The sequence below is a fragment of the Panthera tigris genome, chromosome F3 (assembly GCF_018350195.1).
Source record: "Panthera tigris isolate Pti1 chromosome F3, P.tigris_Pti1_mat1.1, whole genome shotgun sequence".
Taxonomy (NCBI): domain Eukaryota; kingdom Metazoa; phylum Chordata; class Mammalia; order Carnivora; family Felidae; genus Panthera; species Panthera tigris.
In genome coordinates this window covers 41,122,880-41,143,934 of record NC_056678.1, presented here as the reverse complement: position 1 = coordinate 41,143,934, position 21,055 = coordinate 41,122,880, and the positions used below count along the sequence as shown (strand labels likewise).

General features: G+C 59.6%; 1 protein-coding gene across 3 annotated transcripts; it reads right to left on the bottom strand.

The window, feature by feature from the left end:
- Window positions 1–610: 610 nt before the first annotated feature.
- On the bottom strand, window positions 611–21,055 carry LOC102952733 (receptor-type tyrosine-protein phosphatase V-like). Of its 3 annotated transcripts, none has more exons than XM_042976403.1 (35): window positions 20,937–21,055; window positions 20,440–20,530; window positions 18,727–18,791; window positions 18,330–18,378; window positions 17,880–18,152; window positions 17,402–17,671; window positions 16,938–17,201; window positions 15,833–16,087; window positions 15,486–15,731; window positions 15,046–15,321; window positions 13,792–14,064; window positions 11,722–11,985; window positions 11,257–11,523; window positions 10,657–10,938; window positions 10,184–10,324; window positions 9,688–9,898; window positions 9,152–9,219; window positions 8,082–8,208; window positions 7,913–7,960; window positions 7,175–7,268; window positions 6,904–6,994; window positions 6,719–6,795; window positions 5,599–5,733; window positions 4,461–4,583; window positions 3,735–3,895; window positions 3,510–3,645; window positions 3,047–3,114; window positions 2,797–2,953; window positions 2,602–2,680; window positions 2,434–2,510; window positions 2,167–2,295; window positions 1,839–1,949; window positions 1,572–1,732; window positions 1,068–1,203; window positions 611–845 (listed from the first exon to the last, which is right to left on the bottom strand). In XM_042976403.1, exons 3-35 carry the CDS (start codon window positions 18,781–18,783, stop codon window positions 786–788), a joined length of 5,166 nt encoding a protein of 1,721 aa, XP_042832337.1. In that variant the 5' UTR covers window positions 18,784–18,791; window positions 20,440–20,530; window positions 20,937–21,055; the 3' UTR covers window positions 611–785. The 3 variants fall into 3 exon arrangements, with proteins under 3 accessions (XP_042832337.1, XP_042832339.1, XP_042832338.1); XM_042976405.1 differs by having other exon boundaries at window positions 2,797–2,884; XM_042976404.1 differs by having other exon boundaries at window positions 5,644–5,733.

Genomic DNA, 21,055 nt, shown 5'->3' with positions numbered 1-21,055 from the left:
CTCACTGCCTTCTCTCCTACCTCCCTCCTGTGGCGGAGGGGAGGAAGCTGGGAGCAAAGGAGCAGAGAAAACTCAGCAACTCTGGCTCAAGGCACAGCCTCCCGTGGAAGTAGCAAAGCTCCCGGCCCCTGCCCTCCACGTCAGTGTGGTTACAACGCCTGCACCCTGACGGGGCAGCACACAGTGGCTGAGGAGGACCCTGGGGACCCCGGCAGGTGGAGACAGCTGGGGATGGCGGGAGAAGGCAAGCGAAGGCAAGGAGAAGGGAACAGAAGGCAAGGATTGGTCCTTGCTGCACACGGGGGTCGGGGGGGGGGCGGTAGGTGGGGCAGGAGAACCTTGAGTACCTGGGGCTCTGGATCTGGGGCACGCCAGGACACTAGGGACCAAGTGGAGAGACTGAAGTCTGAGGCAACTGGAAAACTGGAGGGTGGGGCATCGGGGCTGCTCCCCGGGAAAAGCCACGGCATGCAGGCTGTGGGGCAGCCACTTCAGCCAGACCCCTGCTCATGGTTGCCCACCCGGCCCTTGCACTGGGCCCCGTGTCGGGCAAGTCTTTGAGGCCATTTCTTTCCTCCTTGGAGGGTGGACGGACGGAACACACTCAGTCTCAGGTTGAGCACATTCTTTATTGCTCACCTCTCCCCCTTCACGGCACAGGGTCCAGCGTGCAGGAGGCCCTCCCAGTGAAACCAGGCCCCAGCGGGCTTGCTGAGGCTGATTGGCACTGACCAACAGGGCACAGACCTCTTCTGCTCCCGCACAGCACAGCCACCAGTGCTGACTCAAGGCAGCCCGTCCGTGAGCACTCTGTTCAGACAGTCGTAGAGGTATATGTACTGCTCCTGGTGGCAGACGTCGGGGTAAGGAGCGTCACCCTGACTGCCCAAATCTGATGCCGAAGGCCTCCCTTGTGTCTCCTAACCCTTAGGGTTCCATCTGGGAGCATCGTGGTCCCCAGCACCACCTGGTGACTCCCCAGAGAGTGCTGCCTAGAGATGGCTCCTAGAACCTTCCCTACCCCCTTCCTCACTCCCTCCCACAACTAAGCCCTGGTGGCCTCTCACCAGCGTTGGGGTCATGAGGCCACAGGCCTGTGACTGCTGCAAGGCCACATTAAAGATGTCCACGGTGCACTCAGCCCCCGCCTGCTGCAGCAGCTGGTCCATGGCCAGGAAGGTGCCCAGCTGAGCCACACCCTTGCTGCAATTGACCTTGAGTTAGATAGGGCATGGGAGGGGGGGGGGGAGGGGGCGGTGCAGAGAAAGCTGGGGTATCCAGGTATATGGGGAAACCCAACGTGGGCCTGGGGACTGGGAAGGGGACACCGGGTGCCTGGTGAGCCAGCCAGCTTGGGCCCAAGCAGGGAGGGGGTATATTCCTAAAAGATGTCATATTCCCAGAAGATACCCAGGCAGAGTAAGGAGACAGGAGCACTGGGAGACTGTGTAGACCGTGTCCTTTTGACCCGTGACCCAAGCAGGGCTCAGTGGGATAGATGTGAGGCCCTGCTGGAGAGGCAGTGAGGGGATCCTGGCACCCACACCCCCCAGGCTTTTGTCCCGCAGCACCTGGAGTGGCTCAGCAGTGTGCCTGGCTTCATCGTGTCCCGAGAGCAGCACCGGCCCACGGCGGCCAAGAAGGGTAACAGGGTGGTGGCAGGGAGCTCACTCCCTGGCTCCCAGCACGGAAACAGCAGCCTCTGCACCTGCCTCTCCTTCCTGCTCTCCCCCTGGGGACAAAGGCAGTGGCACTGGTGCCAGGGAGGAGAAGAGGAAAACAGCACAGGACTCCTCCACAGAACCCACCACCCCACACCCTGCGGCCCCAGCACCTACATGTGTGACCCTCAGGAGGGTACAGGGCCAGCCCGCTGTGCTGCTCTCAGCCACCCAGTGCACTGTCACCATGTCTGTGACAACGGGCTGCTTCTCCGTCGGCCAGAACGCCTGTCGCCGGGACCAAGTCAGGGCTGCTCAGGAGGCTTCCCGAGCTCTCTGCCCACACACCCTGCCCACAGGCCCGCCACACCACGACCTCCACCCCCCACCCCTGTCCCAGCTCCCGAGGCTTCCACCCTGACTGCCATCTGATGCCGAAGGCCTTCCTTGTGTCTCCTAACCCTTAGGTTAGGGTTAGGGTTAGGGGTCTTTCTGCCCCCCTCACCTTCTCCCAGGTGTCAGGTGGGCACAGGGAGACCAGCACATGGGCCCTATGCTCCCACACCAGCTCCCAGAACTCCTCGGGTCCTGCAGGGCCAGTCAGCACAACGTGGTCATGTCCAGAAGGCCCACCCTGCAGAGCACAACTCATTGGCTCCCAGGGACTGAGGGTGCCCCCTGCTCACCACAGCTCTAGGGCCCCCAGAGACCCCAGCTCCAGCTTAATAAGCGCAAATGATCAGAGAGGGCAAGTAATAGGGCATCATCTCACAGGGAAAAGCCAGGCTTCGAGCATCTCGTTAGGGGGACTTTCCTCCACCGGAGAAAACCGCACTTGAGAAGAATCATCTGAGGGAAGATGGCGAGGGTGAGGCTGCCTGAGGCCCTCTTCCCGGGGCCCCGGGGGCCGCCCGCCCACCCACAGTCCGCGGGCACTCACAGGCGACCGTGCTGTCTTGCTTATGGCCAGGAGGGGGCGCGGAAGAGTCAGCCTCGTCCTTGATGGCCTGGAGCAGGAGCTGCGGGGGCGAAGGAGATGCGCTTAGGGCGCTCCGCGGGACGGAACCCACAGAAAGTGCTGTCTGGGCAAGGATAGCCCCCTCAGCTGTCACCCACCCCCTGGTCTGAAACACACCTTGTACTCTTTCAAGAAGCCGGCGTTGGCATTGGCCGCCCTCTTGGCACAGGCCTCTGCGAAGTTCATCACGGAGATGGGCTGGGACCTGGGGGAGGGGCGGAGAGGGGAGGAGGCACTCGGGGTTCCCCAGCTCCCGCTTCTGGTCTTCTCAGCTCTGCCCATGGATAGGATCAGGGGCCTGTTGGTGGGAGGGCACAGGGAACCCGTGCCCCCACCCCACAAGGGCCCCAGGGGAGCTGCAACTCACTCAGGGGTGTCAGAGGGCGCTTCCAGAATCTTGTTCAGGAGGCAACTGTGCAGGAAGATGTATTGGGTCTGACAGGAGGAGGAGGAGTCAGTCTGCTAAGGCAGTATGGCCCAGCAGGGAGATTTTCCAAGGGCCCAACCGGCAAGACAGGGCTGGGGTGACTGACGGGGGGGTGGGCCATTTGGGACCTTGCCCACGCTGTCGCTGTCGCACAGCATCAAAGCCGCCAGAGGCCTGCCCCACCTCCCCTTTGACAGAAAGGGAAACAGAAGCCCAGATAGGATGGCGACACGGTAGAGCCCCGCCCCCCAGGTCCTCAGTGTCCCCCCAGAGTTCCTTTCCTTGGCCCCTCCAGACTCAATGTGGCCTCCCCCTCCCCCCCCCTCCCCCCGCCCCCCACAACCCACCTCCCGCCCACTCCTTCAGGACCCTGGCTGCCCCGCCCAGCCTGCCGAGCCCTCACCGGGGTCTGGATCATGAGGGGCCGGTACAGCCGCAGCGCATACACAGCGTTGAACACGTCTACCGCCTGCTCCTCCTCCAGCTGCTGCAGCAGCCTTGACAGGGCCACGAAGGTGCCCGTGCGGCCCACGCCCGCGCTGTGGGGACAGCCCTGGGCTGAGCCCTGCCCGAGGTCCCAGAGCCCCGCCTCCCCTGCCTCCCCTCAGGCCCGCCCACCTGCCCTCACCTGCAGTGCACCAGGATGGGGCCGGTGCCCTGGGTGGCCCGGGCCTGCTCCCGTACCAGTTCCACGAAGGAGAGCAGGGAGTCGGGGGCCTCAGGGACGCTGTGGTCAGGCCAGGTGGTGAATTGCAGCTGCTTCACCCTCCGCTGCTGCTGCTGGGTAATCTGGGAACGGGAAGGGACGAGAGCAGGGCTCCCTGGCCTCAGCCCTTCGGCTTTCTTCACCAGATCCCTGAGGGCAGGGCGACTGATACCTCCACCCTCAGCGGGGTGACAGCTAAACCTGCCCCTCAGATCGCATGCTTCCCTTGACCCCTTCGTTCTCCAGCCTCCTGAGTAGCGTCGGCCTATAGGGGATGCCCAGGCAGAGGGGTGAGGCCAGTCCCTGGCTCTCCTGCCCCAGGAGGTCACAGCCTGGCAAGGCTGATGGGCACAAGGGGTGAGGGGTGAAGCAGGGAGCCCCGAACTGAGTGCAGGGCAGGGGAGGGCAGGGCAGAAACCGTCGCCTCACCCTGTTCCACCTTTGACGCACTGCGTCGCTTCGGATAACACTTTAACCTTCCCTGTGCCTCCCTACCCCCTCCCTAACCAACTTCCCTGGACAGGCAGGGGCTGAGTGCTTGCGATTCTCAGAAGGAAGGAGGCCAGGGGACGCAGGAGGTGAGGCAACCTTCTCAGAGTCTCAGCTCGAATGCCCGCCCCACCCTGCCGTGTCCCCTGGGGCACACACATGCTGCAGCTGCAATTCCCGCTTGGTCCACTCTTCCTCGGGCTCCTCAGCCAGCAGGTGGATGGTGATGTGACCATGGGTGACAGGGGTAGGGTCTGCTGGCCAGTAATGCTCACACAGCACCTAGGGCCAGAGGGTCAGAGCAAGGGTGTGGGGTGGCTGTGGGCCCAGCCTCATTACTGCCACCCCTGGTTTATCCGGACCAACTCCACCCCCCCCCCCCCCCCCCGCCACACACACACACACACAGTCATCTTTCTGGTCTCTGCCACCCTGTTGAAATTCTGCTCTCTGTACAAACCCGAGTCCCCGGCTACCTCATCCAGAAGCTTCTCTGTTCTGGCTGGCCTCCAGCACCATCACCCCCACACCTCCCATATGACCCTTAAGACTTCAAGGCAGCTGTTGGGCTCCTTTACAAAATTGGATGCCTTTATTTAGGGCTGCCTGGCCTTGCCTCACTGCTTCAGCTGGAGGACAAACTCAGCAGGTGCTCTCTCTGTCCCTGGGCTCTGCATTGAGCAGGCACAGAAGAGACATCCATCCACCAGGCTTGTTGAAAGAAAGGATGCAGAACGCCCATCCTGAGACAGTCTGTACCCCATTCTTTCCCCCCCAACGCCTTTGCCCCCCTCTGCCTAGAACAAGAGCAAGTGGAAATAATGAGATACAGCAGAGGTGAGGGGCGCTTGGGTGGCTCGGTCAGTTAAGCACCAGACTCTTGATTTTGGCTCAGGTCATGATCTCACAGTTCATGGGTTCAAGCCCCACATTGGGCTCCGCGCTCACAGTGCTGAGCCTGCTTGGAATTCTCTCTCCCTCTCTCTGTCTGCCCCTCCCCAACTTGTGCTTTCATTCTCTCAAAATAAATAAATAAGAACTTAAAAAAAAGGGGGGGGGGGAGAAAGAAACAGCAGAGGTCAGAGGAAACGGAGTCAACCGGGGAGCTTGAGTACCTGGTCCCTCTAACTGCCTCCCATTCTGGGTGGCCTTAGGGACCCCTACCAACCTCCAGGACTGATTGGCCTCTCTCAGACCTCACCCACCTTCCCAGACCTAAGATGGCAAGGGGAGAACTCCTGTAAGGAGAACATGCGCCACCCCGTGGCCACTCTAGGAAACTGCAAGGCATGCTCACCCTCCCATTCTCCATGCCCACGGTCAGCATGACAATGATGCGGACCTGCTGCTCCCACACAAGCCGCCAGAAGTCCTCCAGAGTTTTCTTGAGAGGGCCCTGGGTGGCAATAAATTCCTGCGGGTGGCTGTAGCCCTGGGGAGTGCAGAAGACAGGAGCATGTTAATTGGTGACACCTCAGTCCCCCAGGCCCCACCGGGCACACAGCAGTAAATGTCCCGTGTGAGATTTCCAGGAGGGAGGAGAGTGTGCCTACACGTGTGCACATGACCACATGTGTGCGCCAAGAATCCAAACCAGGAGGGGTGGCTTCAGAGACACCACCAGCACCCCAGCGCCACCTTGAAGGGGCAAGAAAAGCCCACATGAGAGTAAGAAGGTACTAATGTGACAGAAATAGTCTCCCCAGTCCAACCTGTTCACCAACCCCCTTCTGAAACCAAACTCCACGTTTCTCCCATGCTCAAAAATCTTCCGCAGCTCCCATGGCCCAGCAAGTAAAATCCAAAGCCCTTAGCTTAACAATCAAGCCCCTCCTTCATCCGGGCCCAATCTACCTGTGCTGTCTCACCTCCCCCAACCCGGCACCCCAGCCCCACGCTGTCTGTGCGTGTGCACCCAGCTGTTCTCTGGCTGTTCTTTCCAACCTTTCCCCTCTTTCGTCTTTTATCAAAATTCTACTCATCCTTCAAGAGATTACACGTCCCCTCCTCCAGGAAGCCTTTCTTGACTCCTCGAGTGGACTGAATTTCTCCTTCTTTCATGTTCTCTGAATACCACTCTTCTCCCCTTAATACAGCACTCGTCACACTGAGTGGTAGATGTGACACACACAGGCAGCGCATGTGTGCCTGTCACACACACACACACACACACACACACACACAGTGTGCTGCTTTGAAGGCAAGAATACAGGTAGCCAGCTCTGACTCCGACAGGCCCAGCACAGTGCCTGGCACACAGTAGGCCCTCAATAAATACGTGCCAGGTCGACCTAAAGGAACACAAGCTGGTGATCTTCATGGACGACTGCTACAGCCAGGGTAGGACAGTGTGTCCTGCAAAGCAGCCAGTCTCCCGAACGGACACACCCACAGCCAGCTCTGAAGGTGGCCCTCACCGGGATGAAGTTGGCATTGATGTAGTCGGAGTGGGGCTCTCCCTCCAGCTGAGTCAGCCTGACCCGGGAGTGATCATCTGCAGAGGGAAAAACTGTGTGTGCAGTGCCCGGGCATAGGGAGCACCCCCCACCGCCCCCCACCCCCGTCCAGGCCCAGCCCCGGCCATCTGCTCGCCGGCACTCACAGGGTAGCACGTGCGGGTAACGGTTCTTGGTGGCATTGGCGGGGTGCTCCGCCTCCAGCCTGGGCTGCTCCTTGCCCACCTCCTTCAGCTCCTGCAGAGATCGGGCCAGGCGCTGCTTTCTGAAGTGGACCCATCTCTCCCCACACCAGGGGAGGGACAGGGGTGGGGTGTGCACGGCTGGGAGCTCCCCCCAGACTTCAGGGCAGGCCCAGCCCAACCTAGATGGCCCAGGTCCTCTCTGCTCCGAGCCCGAGGGCAGCAGAGGCCTTACCTCGAACTCCTGAAAGAAAGCCTGGTGAGCGTGCGCACTCTTGGCCTCAAAACTCTGCCGGAAGCTTTGGATAGGGATTGGCCGATGGGTCCGCCTGGTGGAAGAGGGAGGGAGTGGGCCCACAGTAGGGTCCTGCCCTGAGCTCAGTGGATAGTTGGAACACCCCCTGGAATGGAGCCGGCACGCATTTTTCCGCACACGCAGATGCACAGCCTGGGCCGCCAGCCCCCAGTGCAGAAAGACAGACAAGGGGAAAGACGGAGGAGGGCAGAGCAGACAGGATCTACATGTGAAGGCACACACGAGGCTTTCAGCCCCTGCCACCATCACCGGTTCTGAGGAGGGCTTCTGTGCATAGTCGATGCTCACCGATGTGGGTTCGACATGAAGTCGGTGTAGGGGAGCACAGGAGGGACCAGAGGAGAGAATTACAGATCTAACATCACCGGGGAAAGAAAGAGATTCGGCCTGATATCGCCCAGTTGTCAGGGGTAAGGTGAGGACTGGAGTAGGTGAATTGGGAGGAGGGGGAGGAGGCTGAACGGGCAGAGAGGAGCCACATGAGCTCTAGGGTTGGAGAAAAGGCCTCGTGAAGGTGTGACAGAGCTGTGAGGTGACGGACAAGGGAGTCCCGGAGGCGCAGGCTGCTGGGGAGACTGGGCGATGCCACCATGACCCGTGCCAGGCATGGCCACACTGCCCAGCACACCACGAGGAGACATGGGAAAGTGCCCTCACCGCAGGTTGTAAGCTGTCAGCTCTTGGGAAAACCGACTCTTCTCTGCCCTGCAAAGGATGAAGAGGCGTGTGGGAGGGAGCCCAACGGGGCAGGGGCACGGGGAGCTTCTTGGGGAAGAAGCCATTCCTCCCCCAGCCATGCTGGCCCCCAGCCTTCGCTCTTACTCACCTCTGTCCCTTCACCCTCCTCCAGTACAGCAGGCCCAGCAGGGCACAGATTGTGAGGACACAGCCCATCATGATGCCCACTGCCGCTGGGAGGGACACGGCTACCCTGGAGACACTGGCCCTGGGCTCTATGAAGTGCAAAGGGAGAGTAGAGTAGAGTAGCCTTGTCCCACTGTTCTGTGGTGACCGGACTTGAGAGCCTCTGGGAGGAGCGCACAGTGACAACCCCCCTCAGAAGTCCCAAATACCACCCGAGGCCAGAAATGGCTGCCAGGGGGACCATCCTGCATGGGGACTGAAAATGCCCAGCAAGCTCTCCCTGCCCCGGGCTTCTGAGCTTGCCCCAAAGGCTCTACTCCCCTCCCTGACACCCTCAAAGAAAAGAAGAGGGTAGGGACCTGGCTTCCTGGACCTTCTAGAACTACACTGTCCAATATGGTAGCCACTAGCCACATGGGGCCATGGAGTGCTTGAAATATGGCTACTCCAAATTAAGCTTTGCTATGAGCATGAAATACACATAGAATTTCGAAGACTTAGTAATAAAGAAAAGAATGTAAAATACCTCATTAAGAATTTTTTTAATTGATCACATGTTGATATGATAATATTGATAGCTTAGTTTAAATAAAATGTTCCTAAAACTAATTTCACCTGTTTTATTTTTACCTGTTTAACACAGCTACTAGGGAATATTAACTTACATATGTGGTTCACCCTTGTGACTTGCCTTATGTTTCTATTGGACAGTGCTGTTCTAGAATCCCAGTGGCCTGGGAGCGACAGCACAGAGTGGGGCAGTGCAGGAAGGTAGTGTGATCGCGGGCAGTGACAACCCCTTTCATTAATGCCTCGCCCCCCCCCCCAGCCCACCCAGGCCAAGTCAGGTGCTAGCAGTACCTTCAGCATTGGCTCTGGGTCTCCCAGCTCTGCTGGGCAGGACGTGCCCTCCCTGGAATCCAAGCTCAATCCTACCCGTTGCCGGTTGGGGACGAGCCCAGAACAGGGGGTCCCAGCACTCTTCCCCTGCCCCGGGGCCCAGCTGGAACCCTAGCCAGGTGTCCACCCTACCTGAGAAGGCTGAGAAGGAGATAACGGTCTCAGGAGGGCTGTATCTGGTAAAGGCCACGACACTGAACCTGGGGCAGAGAAACAGGACCTTCTGTTCTGGAGGGGCAAACAAAGAGGGCAAAGCCCCTCCCGAGACACTGAGTCATTAACAATAGACACTCAGAGAGCGAGAGCCTCTCTCCACACCTGTTAAGAGGTTATGTGTCACGCTACCTGAACAAGCTACCCCTGACTTCTTCTCAATCTTCCCTTCCCACAGCAAGAAGCCCTAACATAGGTACCTAAACATCCTTGGAAAGCTGAAACAGAATCCACCCCCCCCTTTTTTTCCTAAAAAAAAGAACCATGTAACAGATGGGTGTTTTCCTTTTTGCCTTGCCTACCAGGGAGCCCAGTCGAAATAACTCTGTGGACCCATTTGTGGGCCAACAAATGCTTTCTCTTCGTAAGTCAGTCCAGATCTTTTGCAGAGGGAATGTGCAAACAACCCATCAGTGGAAGTTAAAAGCCCCCGCCCCCTCAGTCTTAGCCCTCACCGATACTGGGAACCTGGCTTGAGTTGCCCGTTACAGATCTCCTGGGTCTGGCCACAGTCCTCTGTACCCATAGGCACCATCCAGGATCTCGGCACAGCCCAGGGCCCTGGGTAGAAGGGGTTGGGGAGCAGGATGGCCAGGTAGGAGTCCTGTCCTCCATAGTAGTGGTCATACCACGTGTGGTTGATGGCTTCCTGGGGAGGCCGCACCACTACAGAGGAACAAGAAAGGGGCAGCGCAAGGGCAGCAGTGAGGCTGAAGCCTCTCTCCCTGCCCACAAAGCGGCTACCCTGTTTCTCTAGCATGTTCCCACCATGCATAGCACAACATCAGCCCTATCTTTAAGAATGTTCTGGGTCTCTCTTCCTACTCCAGCACTCATGCCAGCCACAGGCATTTCACCTTAGCAGTCCATATCTGGACCCTCCCCCCCCCACCCCCATCCCATGCCAGGCAATAGCCAGGGTCTCCCATCCCCTCCTGGCCCAGGACTCACGTGACATGTTGGTGGTAGCAATGATGCCGTACCACTGGATCTGCCCATCGTCCTGGCCAAACATACCCCGTGTGATCATCACTCCCATCCCCGCCTCAGGCTCCAGCTGGGGGGCTGCAGCTAAGTCCGGGGGGCGCCAGCCTGGGGATGGAGAGGAGAAGAGTGAGGTCCTAACTAGGTGCCAGTGGCCAAGGGCAGGGGCCATGCTGTCACATCCCCAGCACCTCTTACGGTGCCTGGCAACCAGTGCCTGATGGGTGCAACTAAATAAGAACCAGGAGACCCCTGGGTCGGGGTGCCGGCGGTGAGGCTCCATACTATGGTATCTGGATCAGGGCCAGAGGAAGGCTTGGGAGTTGGGGGACAGGGAGAGTCCCCGGCAGTGAGGGCCACGGCAGTGAGAACCCCAGCGGTGATGTTGGAGGAAGGCTAAGGGAGCGGAGGGGGCTCCAGAGACGGTGGAAAGGGCTTACCCTCTGCAGAAGTGGCGCACAGCAGGGTGACCACACGACTCCACAGACCATTCCGGCCCAGCACGGTGAGACTGATGCGATAGGAAGCAGCGGGCAGCAGGCCGGGCAACAGGAGGGCATCCCCGGAGGTGTTAGCCTGGAAGACGATGTGAGCATGCCCTCCCGCAGCCAGATGTTCTGCCACCACCAGACAGGTGTCCACATCCCCCGAGGGCATCATCCAGTGCAGGGCCAGGCGAGTGGCCTCGGGCTGGCACTGCACATCCTCCACGGGGCCAGGCTCTGTGGGAAGCAAAGGTTCTGCGCTGTGTGGGGGTCGGTGCACCCCAAGAGGCTGGCACCTGGGGCGGCAGCTGTCAGAATCAGCAGGTACAAAGGGACTGGGCGTTTATGTTCACAGGAAGAGGCCCTGGCCACACAGAGAAACAACTTCTCCTTTGGGCATCACTGCCCATCTGGAGAAGCACAGGAAGCATATCCCCGGGGAAGGGGTGGGTAAGCCCCCACCGGAGGGGAGTAGGTGGCTCTGAATAGAATGGACAGCGTCGCAGCCCGGACTGGAGCCTCCCGCTCCTCCTCCCCCGACACACGCCAACATACCAATAGGCAGCACGACGGGGTGAGTGGACGCCTGGAGTGGCCCCGCCTGGCACAGCACTGACAGGGACAGATGGCGTCCAGGTGTGAGGTCCCTTAGAACGAGGAGGGCTTGGCCGAGAGCCAGGGGCTGCTCCCAGGAGAGGTGGCCGGCCTCTGAGAGTTGGGCATGGCACACCCCCTGCCCCAGGGGGCCACCGGCCCAAGCCAGGTTGATTACGGCACTGCCCGCCTGCATCGACACCAACAGCTCATTGGGCACGAGCGGGGCTGTGGAGGGAAAGAGAGCCGGTGAACCAAGCTGCGTGGGGTGCGTGAGGCCGCAAGCTCGCTGGCTCCAGGCAAGGCCCTCGGGTGCGGAATTTGGGAGATGGGACTAGAGTGGCGGCTAAGAAAAGAATCCAGGGGTCTCAGAGGCAGCCCTGCCCGCCTCTCCTCCCCTCATTGCCTTTCCCAGCCGCGACTCACAGGTCCAGCCAGAGACATTGGCCGCTGCGGTGCCGAGAGGCCCAGCCTGCGACATGATCTCCACCTCGTACTGAGTGCCTGGGGTCAGAGCTGAGAAGCTTGTGCTGTCCACCTCGGGTCCCACGGTGCTGGCGCTTGCCTGGGCACCCGCCTGGTACAGAGTCACCTGGTAGCCGTCTCGCGCCCCGGGAGCATGCACCCAGGATGCCCGGAGCTGGGTGGGACCTTCAGTGGTCACGTTCACCAGAGGAGGGGAGAGGGGGGCTGTGGGGAGAGCAAGATATGGGAAGGTGGAGAAGAAGAGAGGTGCTGTGGGCCAAACTATGTCCCCCCGAAATTCATGTTGAGGTCCTAACCCCCAGAATACGACTGTTTGGGGGCATAAGATCTTCAAAGGGGTAATTAAGTGACGTCATGAGGATGGAACCCTAATCCACTACGACCGGGGTCCTCATAAGAAGAGGAAATCTGGACACAGACACGCACGGAGGGAAGACTGTGTGAAGACACAGGGAGAAGGGGGCCGTCTGCAAACCAAGGACAGGGGCCTGGGACAGAAACTGCCGTCCTCAATCTTGCCAACTCATTGAGCTCGGATCTCCAGCCTCTGGAACTGTGAGACAATAAATTTCTGCTGTTTAAGCCCCCAGCCTGTGGTGCTGTGTTATGGCAGCCCGGACAAACGAATACAGAAGAAAAGAATGCAAACCACATCTCTGGCTCCCTCCTCCCTCCTGTGTCCCTCCATCCTTCCCAGGCCGGGAAGCACCAGCTCAAGCCGACAGCAGGGCCGGCTCAAACAGTACTGCATGAACACATTAACCCCTTCCCCTCCCAAAGCAGCCAGGCCTCTCGGAGGCAGGGCTGGATGGGGCAGCACCAGCCCCTATACCCAAACAGCTTTGCAAGACCCCCTGAGTGACTGGGCAGGTTCTCAAGGACAGGCAAAGTCTGGGGGCCCAAGCTGCCCCCCTTCACCCTCAGCTGGAGCCCAGGCCCTGGAGCCACATAAGCCTGGCCCAGTCACCCAGCCAACACCTCCTCTGCAAATGGGGAAACTGAGGCTCACAGAGAGACAACGTTTGCTCTAGGAACTGGGCCATAGCTAAAACCCAGGTCTCCTGCCTCCTAGGCCGGTGCTCTTTCCAGCTTCCTCTCAGACCTGTCTGAGGTCACGTGGCCCCTGGGAGGAATCAGGAGGACAGAGCAGGGGGTGGGGGAGTCACCACCCTGGAGAAGGATGATTCTGAGGGTGGGGGAAGGGGTGACAGCAGCTATACTTTGGCTCTAGCAAGAATGCAGCACTCAGAGAAGGCAGAAGGAACGAGGCCGGTGTGAGAGGGAGCTTCCAAACCCAGGTCTATGGCTGTGGAGGCTCCACGGGAGAAGGAGAGAGCTCCGCTGTGTGCTGCTCAGTGTGTCCCATGCTTCAGTAACTGCGTGACCCTGTCCAGCACCGGCACCCTCCCCCGCTCCTCTCTGGAGGTTAGCGTGTGGCTAGGAGCACAGACTCTGGGTCACAGTGTCAGAAATGGAATCCCGACTCCCCACTTAGGGCTGAGGAACCCAGGACAAGTCACTTTGCTTATCTGCGCCTCAGTTTCCTGATCTGTGAAATGGGCAGAGCCATAGTAGCCACCTCCTAGGCTGGTTGTCATGAGGAGGAAATGAGAGAACGTGGGGAGAACACTTAGCAAACGGCCCAGTGAACACGAGTCACTGCTGTCGCTTTCAAACACTCCCAGCCCAGGGGGAGCTCGAGGCTGGGTCCTGGGTCCCTTCCCCACTGCTCCCCACTCCCGCACTGGCCATATGAGAGCCTGGAGAGTGGCACGGCCCAGCCACTGTACAAGAGCAAGCCCCTGGGTTCTGCCCACCTTCCAGGATCCCTGGGGATTCCCAGTTAAGGATGTCCTGGTGCCTAGAGATCAGGGATCAACCACAGTCAACCCAGCTGCCTGCGCACAGATGATGAAGAGGTCAAGGGGAGCACGCAGCCCCCCTCGCCCCGCTGGGGAATCCAACCAGCAAGGGTGGCCAGGAAGGAAGGGGTGTGCAGGGGGCACTCACGCATCCAGCCGGTGGCATTGGTGCTGCTGCTCTCATCTGGGCCCCTCAAGGTGGCCAGCTGAACCAGGAACGCGGTGCCTGGGGGCAGCTGGGTCCAGGAGAAGTTCTGAGTCTCGGGAGCCAGAGCTTCCTTGCTTTCCAGAGTCAGGGGCCTCAGGCGGTAAAGCCGCAGCTGGAAGCCATCCCTGCCCCCAGGCGGGGGACTCCAGGAGGCGGTCAGGGCAGGAGGCTGGGTGGCAAGGCCCAGGCTCAAGCTGGCAGGAGGAGCAGGGACTGCAAGGTCAAGGAAGAAATAGATTTGGAATGACGCAAACCCCCTGCCCTTGTCTTCCCTGCCTCCCCTTCCCCTGGGCACCAAGAGAGCCCCAAACACTGCCAGCTTACAAATCCAGCTCCCTCCCCACACGGTCAGCTCCTTGACAGTGTGATGTCTGGCTCACAGGGTCCCCACAAGGCTCAGGACCCACCTAAATGTTTAACCCTTTGGGTCCTGGTCTCCAGCTCATCTGCTGACCTTCAGTGCCTGCAAGCTCATTCTCTCTCTCTCTCCTTCTCTGTCTCTGTCTCTCCCTCTCCCCTCTCCTCCTCCCTCTTCCTCTCTCTCCTGAGGGCCTTGGTGCATGCTTAGCCTCTCCATAAAGCCCCTCTCTGTCCGACTCAGACTACAAGCTTCTCAGTTCACTCTCCTTCTCCTCCTCCTTCAGGAAGCCTTCCCTGATTCCCTAAGCAGGCTTCCCTTCTGTAAGTCCTACAAGATTAGACCGAACCACATAAACTTCCCATTAGTCATCAATTTTAACCTATAAGAACACAATTGCATGTGATTTGAAATACGTTGTACATATTCCCATCATACATTTATGTTTTTTATATGATCTGTAAAATAATACACATTATATATGTGTATGCACATATATGTATTTATACATATATTTATATAGCCTCTGTTTACTTGTCAATATTCCTAGACTGTCTTGTTCATAATGTTTAGCCTCAGCACCTAGTCCCATACCTAAAAAATGGGAAGCATTCATTAAATGTGTGTTGAATAGATGGATAGATGGGCGGATGGCCGCCCAAATGGTAGGAGGTGGAAAATGCTTGCCAATAGATTCCTGAAAGGTCCACCTTGGATGGACACGGGACCGTCTAAGTCAAGAGGAGGCACGCAGAAGAGCGGACAGTAAGGGAAGCTGGGCCCCCACCCCCACTGTCCTGGGCTGGCCTCCCAGAGGCTGAAGCCAGGGAACTCACGGGTGCAGGCACGGGTCCTTTGGATGGGGGAGCTGAGGTTCCCTGCCCAGGTCCACACTGACACAGTGTAGCAGGAGCCGGGCACTAGACCCCTCAGAGTCAGGCTGGAATTGTCTGGTCCCAAGTCAATAAGACTGTCTGGTGACCTCTGGCTGCCCTCCGGATGCCAGGTGACCCTGTAGCCTTCTTGCCACCCTGGTGCTGGGGCCCAACCAATGGTCAGGTCAGAGGGGCTGCCCCTGCCAGTGACATCCAGTGACTGTGGTGCCAGGAGCTCTGAAGAGAGGGACAGTTTGGTAAGGGGGCCATACTGCGTCTGTGGCCCCGTGAAGCCCTTTCCCAGCTCTTCTGAGCCTCCCCTCTACCCAGATTTCCCTCCCCAGGGCAAGGCCTCCCCCGCCCCCGCTCCGCAGGGTCAGGGGACAGTGGCTGACACTCACTTGTATGGCTTGTGGGGCTCTGGGTAGTGTTTCCCAGAGACGAGACAATGTCCACCTGGTAGTTGGCCCCAGGCCCCAGCTCACGCAAAGCGACCTGCGTGGAAGCAGGTGGCACGGAGATGTTTCCGAGGAGGCTTGGGGTTCCCTCAGTGTAGAGCAGTGCCCGCCTCCTGGGCTGCCTGGTGGCCCCCAACCCATCCAGCTGCAGTGTGGTCCCATTGCTTTGTCTGGGCTGGGCAGCAGAATCTGCAGAGGATGCAAATTCTGGGGAGTGAGAACCCAGCTGCCACTCAAGGCAGGTGCCCCTGGGCAGGGCCTCATCCTGTTCCCCATCAGCCCAGACTCACCATTCAGCCAGGCACTGGCCCGGGCCCAGGCATCATAGGGCCCGGCCAGGACCCTCAGCTCCAGAGTGTAGGGTCCAGCAGGCAGGGGCCCTGGGAATGTGGCATTGAGGACTCCGGGACCCAGTGTGATGGTCTTCTCCACCTGCCCACTTAGCCTGAGCAGGTAGCCATCCCGGGCACCAGACCCTGCCTTCCAGCTTGCCCAGAGCTCCGAGGGCAGGGGAATGACCACCAGGTCCAAGGGTGCAGAAGGATCTATGGGTAAAAGGAGAAAACATATGCAGAAAGACCTAAACGGTGGATAAGAAAGATCCTACCCTCCTCACACTAGCTTCTTCCTCCAACACTAGACCACGTCTCATCCAGAGGCCAGCAGCCACCGTTTGCCACGTTCTGGGTGAATTCTGGGATCGGGCCACGGACAACAATAACAGAAATAATAACGTATCAAGTACCAAGCGCATAGATGCCAGCAGTACCCTACGCGCAGTATCTCACGTCTACTCCCCACAACGCTGCGAAGAGGGTGCTACTGTCACCAGCCACGTTTAAAGAAACGGAAATTGAGACACGGAGAAGGTAAGTAACTTGTCCAGAGACCCACAGCCAGTGAGAGGCAGAGATGAAATTCAGAACCCAGGCAGTCTGGCTCCTCCACCCGTAGCCCATGCACGACAGTGCTTCTCTGAGCAAAAACATGGCAACGTCAACATGGGCTCTGCAGGCACCCAGCCCGGGCTCAGGTTGGCCTGGTCACTCACAAGCTGCTTGACCTTGGGTCCCTCCTGTCTCTGAACCTCGGCTCCCTCTACCATACACTGGGGATGACATGACTGCGTGGGGCTGGTCTGAGGACTAAATGAGATCATCTGTGGCTGGCACACGAAGGCTTCGAGGGGTGACCACTACACCGCCATCACCTCTTCAGGTGGGCACCTGCCACCAGCCAACAGGTGGCGCGCTCCCTCCGTGCCTCATCCCTTCCCCACAGGATTCCAAAGGAACCCCGGCCTCCGCCACGTATATCCCACCCACTCAGCCACAGAAGAGCCGAGGAGCCTCCGCTGTAACCCCCTGGCCCCCCACCCCCACCCCAAGCACTCACAGGTCCACTCGGTGACATTGGGCCCCGCTGCCTGTTGGGGCCCGGCAACAGCACTGAGCGTCAGCTCGTAGCGGGTGCCCGGAGAGAGGTGAAGGAAGGTGTGATTGGAGGCTCCCCGTCTGACTACCGCAGTCAGGCTGGTGCCGCCCAAGAGGTTTGTGAGCATGAGGTGGAACCAGGCTGCCCCCTCAGAGCTGTTCCAGGAGGCTCGCAGGGCACGGGTGCCCAGAGCGTGCAGCACCAGCTGGTGGGGAGACACGGGGGCTGGAAGGGGGATGGAGAGAGCAAAGTCAGGCTTGAGAAAGAGCCCTGGCGTGGGATCCCGGCACCAGCCCTGGCAGCAAGGAAGACTAGAAGCCCAGCTATGTTGGGGCAGGGTTCCCTAGGAGGCTCTGGGCTGCCCCCCCCCCACCACGTCCCACACCAACCGCCTGGTCTGGGCCTTTGCCAGGTGTCTGCCTTACCTGTCCACTGGTGGGCGCTGGTGTTCGCCTGGAGGTTGCCAGCCCAGGTGGTAACCTCCAGAACATACTCGCTACCTGGTAGGAGGTTGCTAAAATTGCAGGCCAGGCTGCCCGGCGGCAGGGAGATGTTACGTGCCACTGTCTGGGATTCTAGGTGGTAGAGGAGAAGTTGGTAGCCATCCTGCCCCCCAGGGGCAGCGCCCCACGAGGCCTCGAGGCTGGACGGGCTCCCAGGGCTACGGAGTTGCAGGTTGCAGACAGGTGATGGGGCTGCAACAGGGGTAGAGAGACGTGCCAAGTTCAGGGCCAAAGGGGCATCATCCCTGTGCCTCAAATGCTTCTAAATGGGTCACGGTACCAGGCATGGTCCTCAGAGACGTTGCCCTCCTTGGCTACCCTGCCCTGTGCCAACCCTGCAGGACAGATACCTCCTGCTCGGATCCCTTGCAATGCCTGCACACTACTCGCCCCCACGCACCAGTGCGGACAGTGAGGATGATGGTGGTATTCTGCCCACAGGGTCCCAGGGCAGTCACTTCCAGCAGGTAGCGACTTCCTGGCACCAGGTCCCGGAACTCAAAGCTGGATGCGTTGGTGTGGGCCTGGAGCTGCGGCCCTTCTGGAGAGCCCAGGGGACTCAGGTGGGTGAGGCGGAGGGCATGGCTGAACTTGTCTGGCCCTGGGGCTCCCCAGCTCAGGAAGAGGCTAGTAGGCCGCCCCTGGCTGCTGACGTTCACTTTCAGAGGCGGTCCTGGGGAAAAGGGGTGCATTCAGAGTCTCCCGATACCCTTTCTCCCCTAAAGAAGGAGGAAAGGCAAAGAAAAAAAAAGGGCCAGAGCAGAGGCAAGGCCTGGCATGGAGAAACCAACCCTGCACCCCCACTCCCTCCTACCTCCCAGACCTCCTTCCCCCCACTGAAGACACCTACCTCCACTCTCTCCGTCTGGGCTCCTTGCCAGAGTGTGACACTCATGTCCCTATAGGAAGGAGGGAGGAGGGGGGAGGAGATGGGCAGAGGGCTCTGGGATCCGTGGAAGCCAGCAGGGGACAGGGCCGAGATCAGAGAGAAGGCTGTCCTCTTGTCTGGCACTCCCCCAGACAGGGACAAAAGGGCATCACCCACAGGCACACCCCAAGTTCAGGAGGCAGCCCCACGCAGGCAGAAGCGGTTTGTTCTTTCTGTCCTCTGAGCCAGCGGCTGGGAAGGAACAGCCTCTGCTCTGCCTAATGCAGACCAGCTGTGGGGCCCCACAGAGAGGTGGGAGCCTGGACGGGCCCTGGAGAACAGCTCCCCAGCTGCCTGCCTGCCCCTGTGCCCACCTCACCTGGACCAAGAAACCCCGGAGCCAGAGGAAGACAGCAAACAGGATTGAGGGCCTCATCCCGATGTCTGTAAAGGAAAGTTAAGAGGCAGCAGGGGTGGAGCCAGTCCCCCCAACCCTCCCCTTGCCCCACTGGCTGGCTGGCTGGCTGGCTGGCTGACTGACGGGCGGATGCGGACGGGCAGGCGGGCAAGGGTGGGAAGGCCGAGTTTCAGCGAGATGGCAGGTGGCAGGCAGCCAAAGACCAAGGAGGTGCCTCTCAGTCCGGACCCTAACCCCTCTGCCCACCCAGCCTTGGCAAGATTCAACGAGGGGAGAGCGACCCCGGGGCCCAGAAAGTAGAAGGGCATTGCACCCCGTGGGCTGCAGACAAGCCCGTCTCTCCTTCTGCCTTCCCCGCCTCCACCCCTCCTCCAGCAGTTGACCTTCCAGAGGGGTCTCGGGAAAGACCAAGGCAAGGGATGGCCTCTCGAGTGGGCACACATAGCAAAGGCAGCTGGCTCCCCACTCCCCGACCCCAGAGAGGAGTGTGGTTCTGCCGACCCTATCAATACGTGGCAGATGGATAGAGTGTTTGTCCAGTCGGCGGAGGGGAAGGAGGGTCCCGGTTACATCGCGTGGGTGTGTTGCTGTGGAACGGATGGACCACAGCTGTGGGTGTGTGTCCCCTTCTGTGCACCCACGTGGCACCATGCCCTTGTGGACAGAGGCACAGGAACACATCCTAAAGGCCCTGAGTCACAGCGATTATAGATCTAGAAGAGCCCACCTGGCCCCTGGGACCCATCTGTTCCCACACCCCCACTGCCCAGATGAGGAAGCTGGTCTCCAGAGAGGGGAAGAGCCCGGTCCAAGAAGGCCAGTCCTGCTCCCAACCCCCCGGATTAGGGTCCTCTCAGCTCAGAGCTCTCTGAGGAGCTATTTAAGTCCCTAGGACGTTTGCTTACTTAAGTCCCTTGTCCACATAGATCAGTGGTGCCCACCCCAGCTTCTGCCCGCCCCCCAGCCCCCAGCAGGCTGCAGGCAAGGGGACCTTCCCTGGCACTTGGCCTAGAAGCAGGCCTGCTTCGTTCCAGCCTAAGGCCAGCTACTCACCAGGAACTGCTTACCCATGTGTCCCCACCTCAAGACAGCTGATGGTGGCGAGGGGAGGGGGAGGCAGAACAGAAGGGGAAGAAATGGCTTTGGGCACCCCCCCCTCCCCGCCCCCGGGAAAGGAGCCCAGGAGTTGGCCGCTAACTCAGGAAGTGGGGAGGGGGAATACGCAGAAAACAGGCAGGTATGAAAAGTGAAGGGCAAGGCTGCTTCTTGGGAGCCAGGCTCTCAGGGGCCAGCCCCAGCCTGGGGGGGGGGGGGGGGGAGGGGTGGCAGGCCCGCAGAGAAACCCACTCAGCCTCCCACTGGTTCAATTCAGAGCCAGGGGCTGCCTGCCCTTCCCCCACTCCACCCAGCCCCAAACCTCAGAGCCACCCACCCAGCCTCTGGATAGGGGCCTGGAAACTGAGCACTGCAGACTCATCAGATTTTCCAGGCCGTGTGTGTGTGTGTGTGTGTGTGTGTGTGTGTGCGCGCACGCACGCACGCGTGTGTACATTCATGCATGTGCTCTTTCAAAGGGCGGGGCGGGGGGGTGCAGAGAGCAACTGGGGAAACTGACGTTAAAGGAGAAGGCCCCAAGAAAGGGCCAACCCTTGTCCCTTCCCCCATCCACCTCACCTGGGGCACCTCTTTCTTTGCTCTTTCTCGCAGAGTCTCAATCAGCAGCAGCAAAGGGGAGAAGTGAGGTGGAAACATCCTAATTCAGAATCTAAGAGAAGCGATGTGTCAAGACGTGGTTGTAGGTAATGGGAGGGGGGGGACGTTGAGACCCTGCTTGAGAGTCGCCACAATAGGGGCCTGTGGGGGACAGCACAGACTCCATAGCTAGTCCTACGGACAGTCCTGGAGAAGGTCCCTGGCCGTAGAAAGCACGCCTGCCAGCCACCACCACCCCCCGCCCCCCACCGCCAGCCGTGCTGACAGAAGAGGGAGCTCCAGGGGGGTAGAAAGGTTCTAACAGACAAGATGCAGCCTCCCCAGCCCAAGCCTCTCCATTCAGCAAAAAAAGTACCACAAGGGCTGTGTCTCCTGCCCAGCAACCACTCCCACAGACAAACCCACATCCTCTCCCTAGAGAACTCTTGGGGTCCTCCTGAGATCTGAGAGCACCTTACCGATTCCTTCTGGAGAAAGCCAGCCAGGAGGCAGAGGAGGGGAGGGACAGGTCCAGGCATCCTGATTCCCAAATGTGAGCCAGCCTGGTCTCTTCCTGCAGCTGTCCCACACAGCTCCT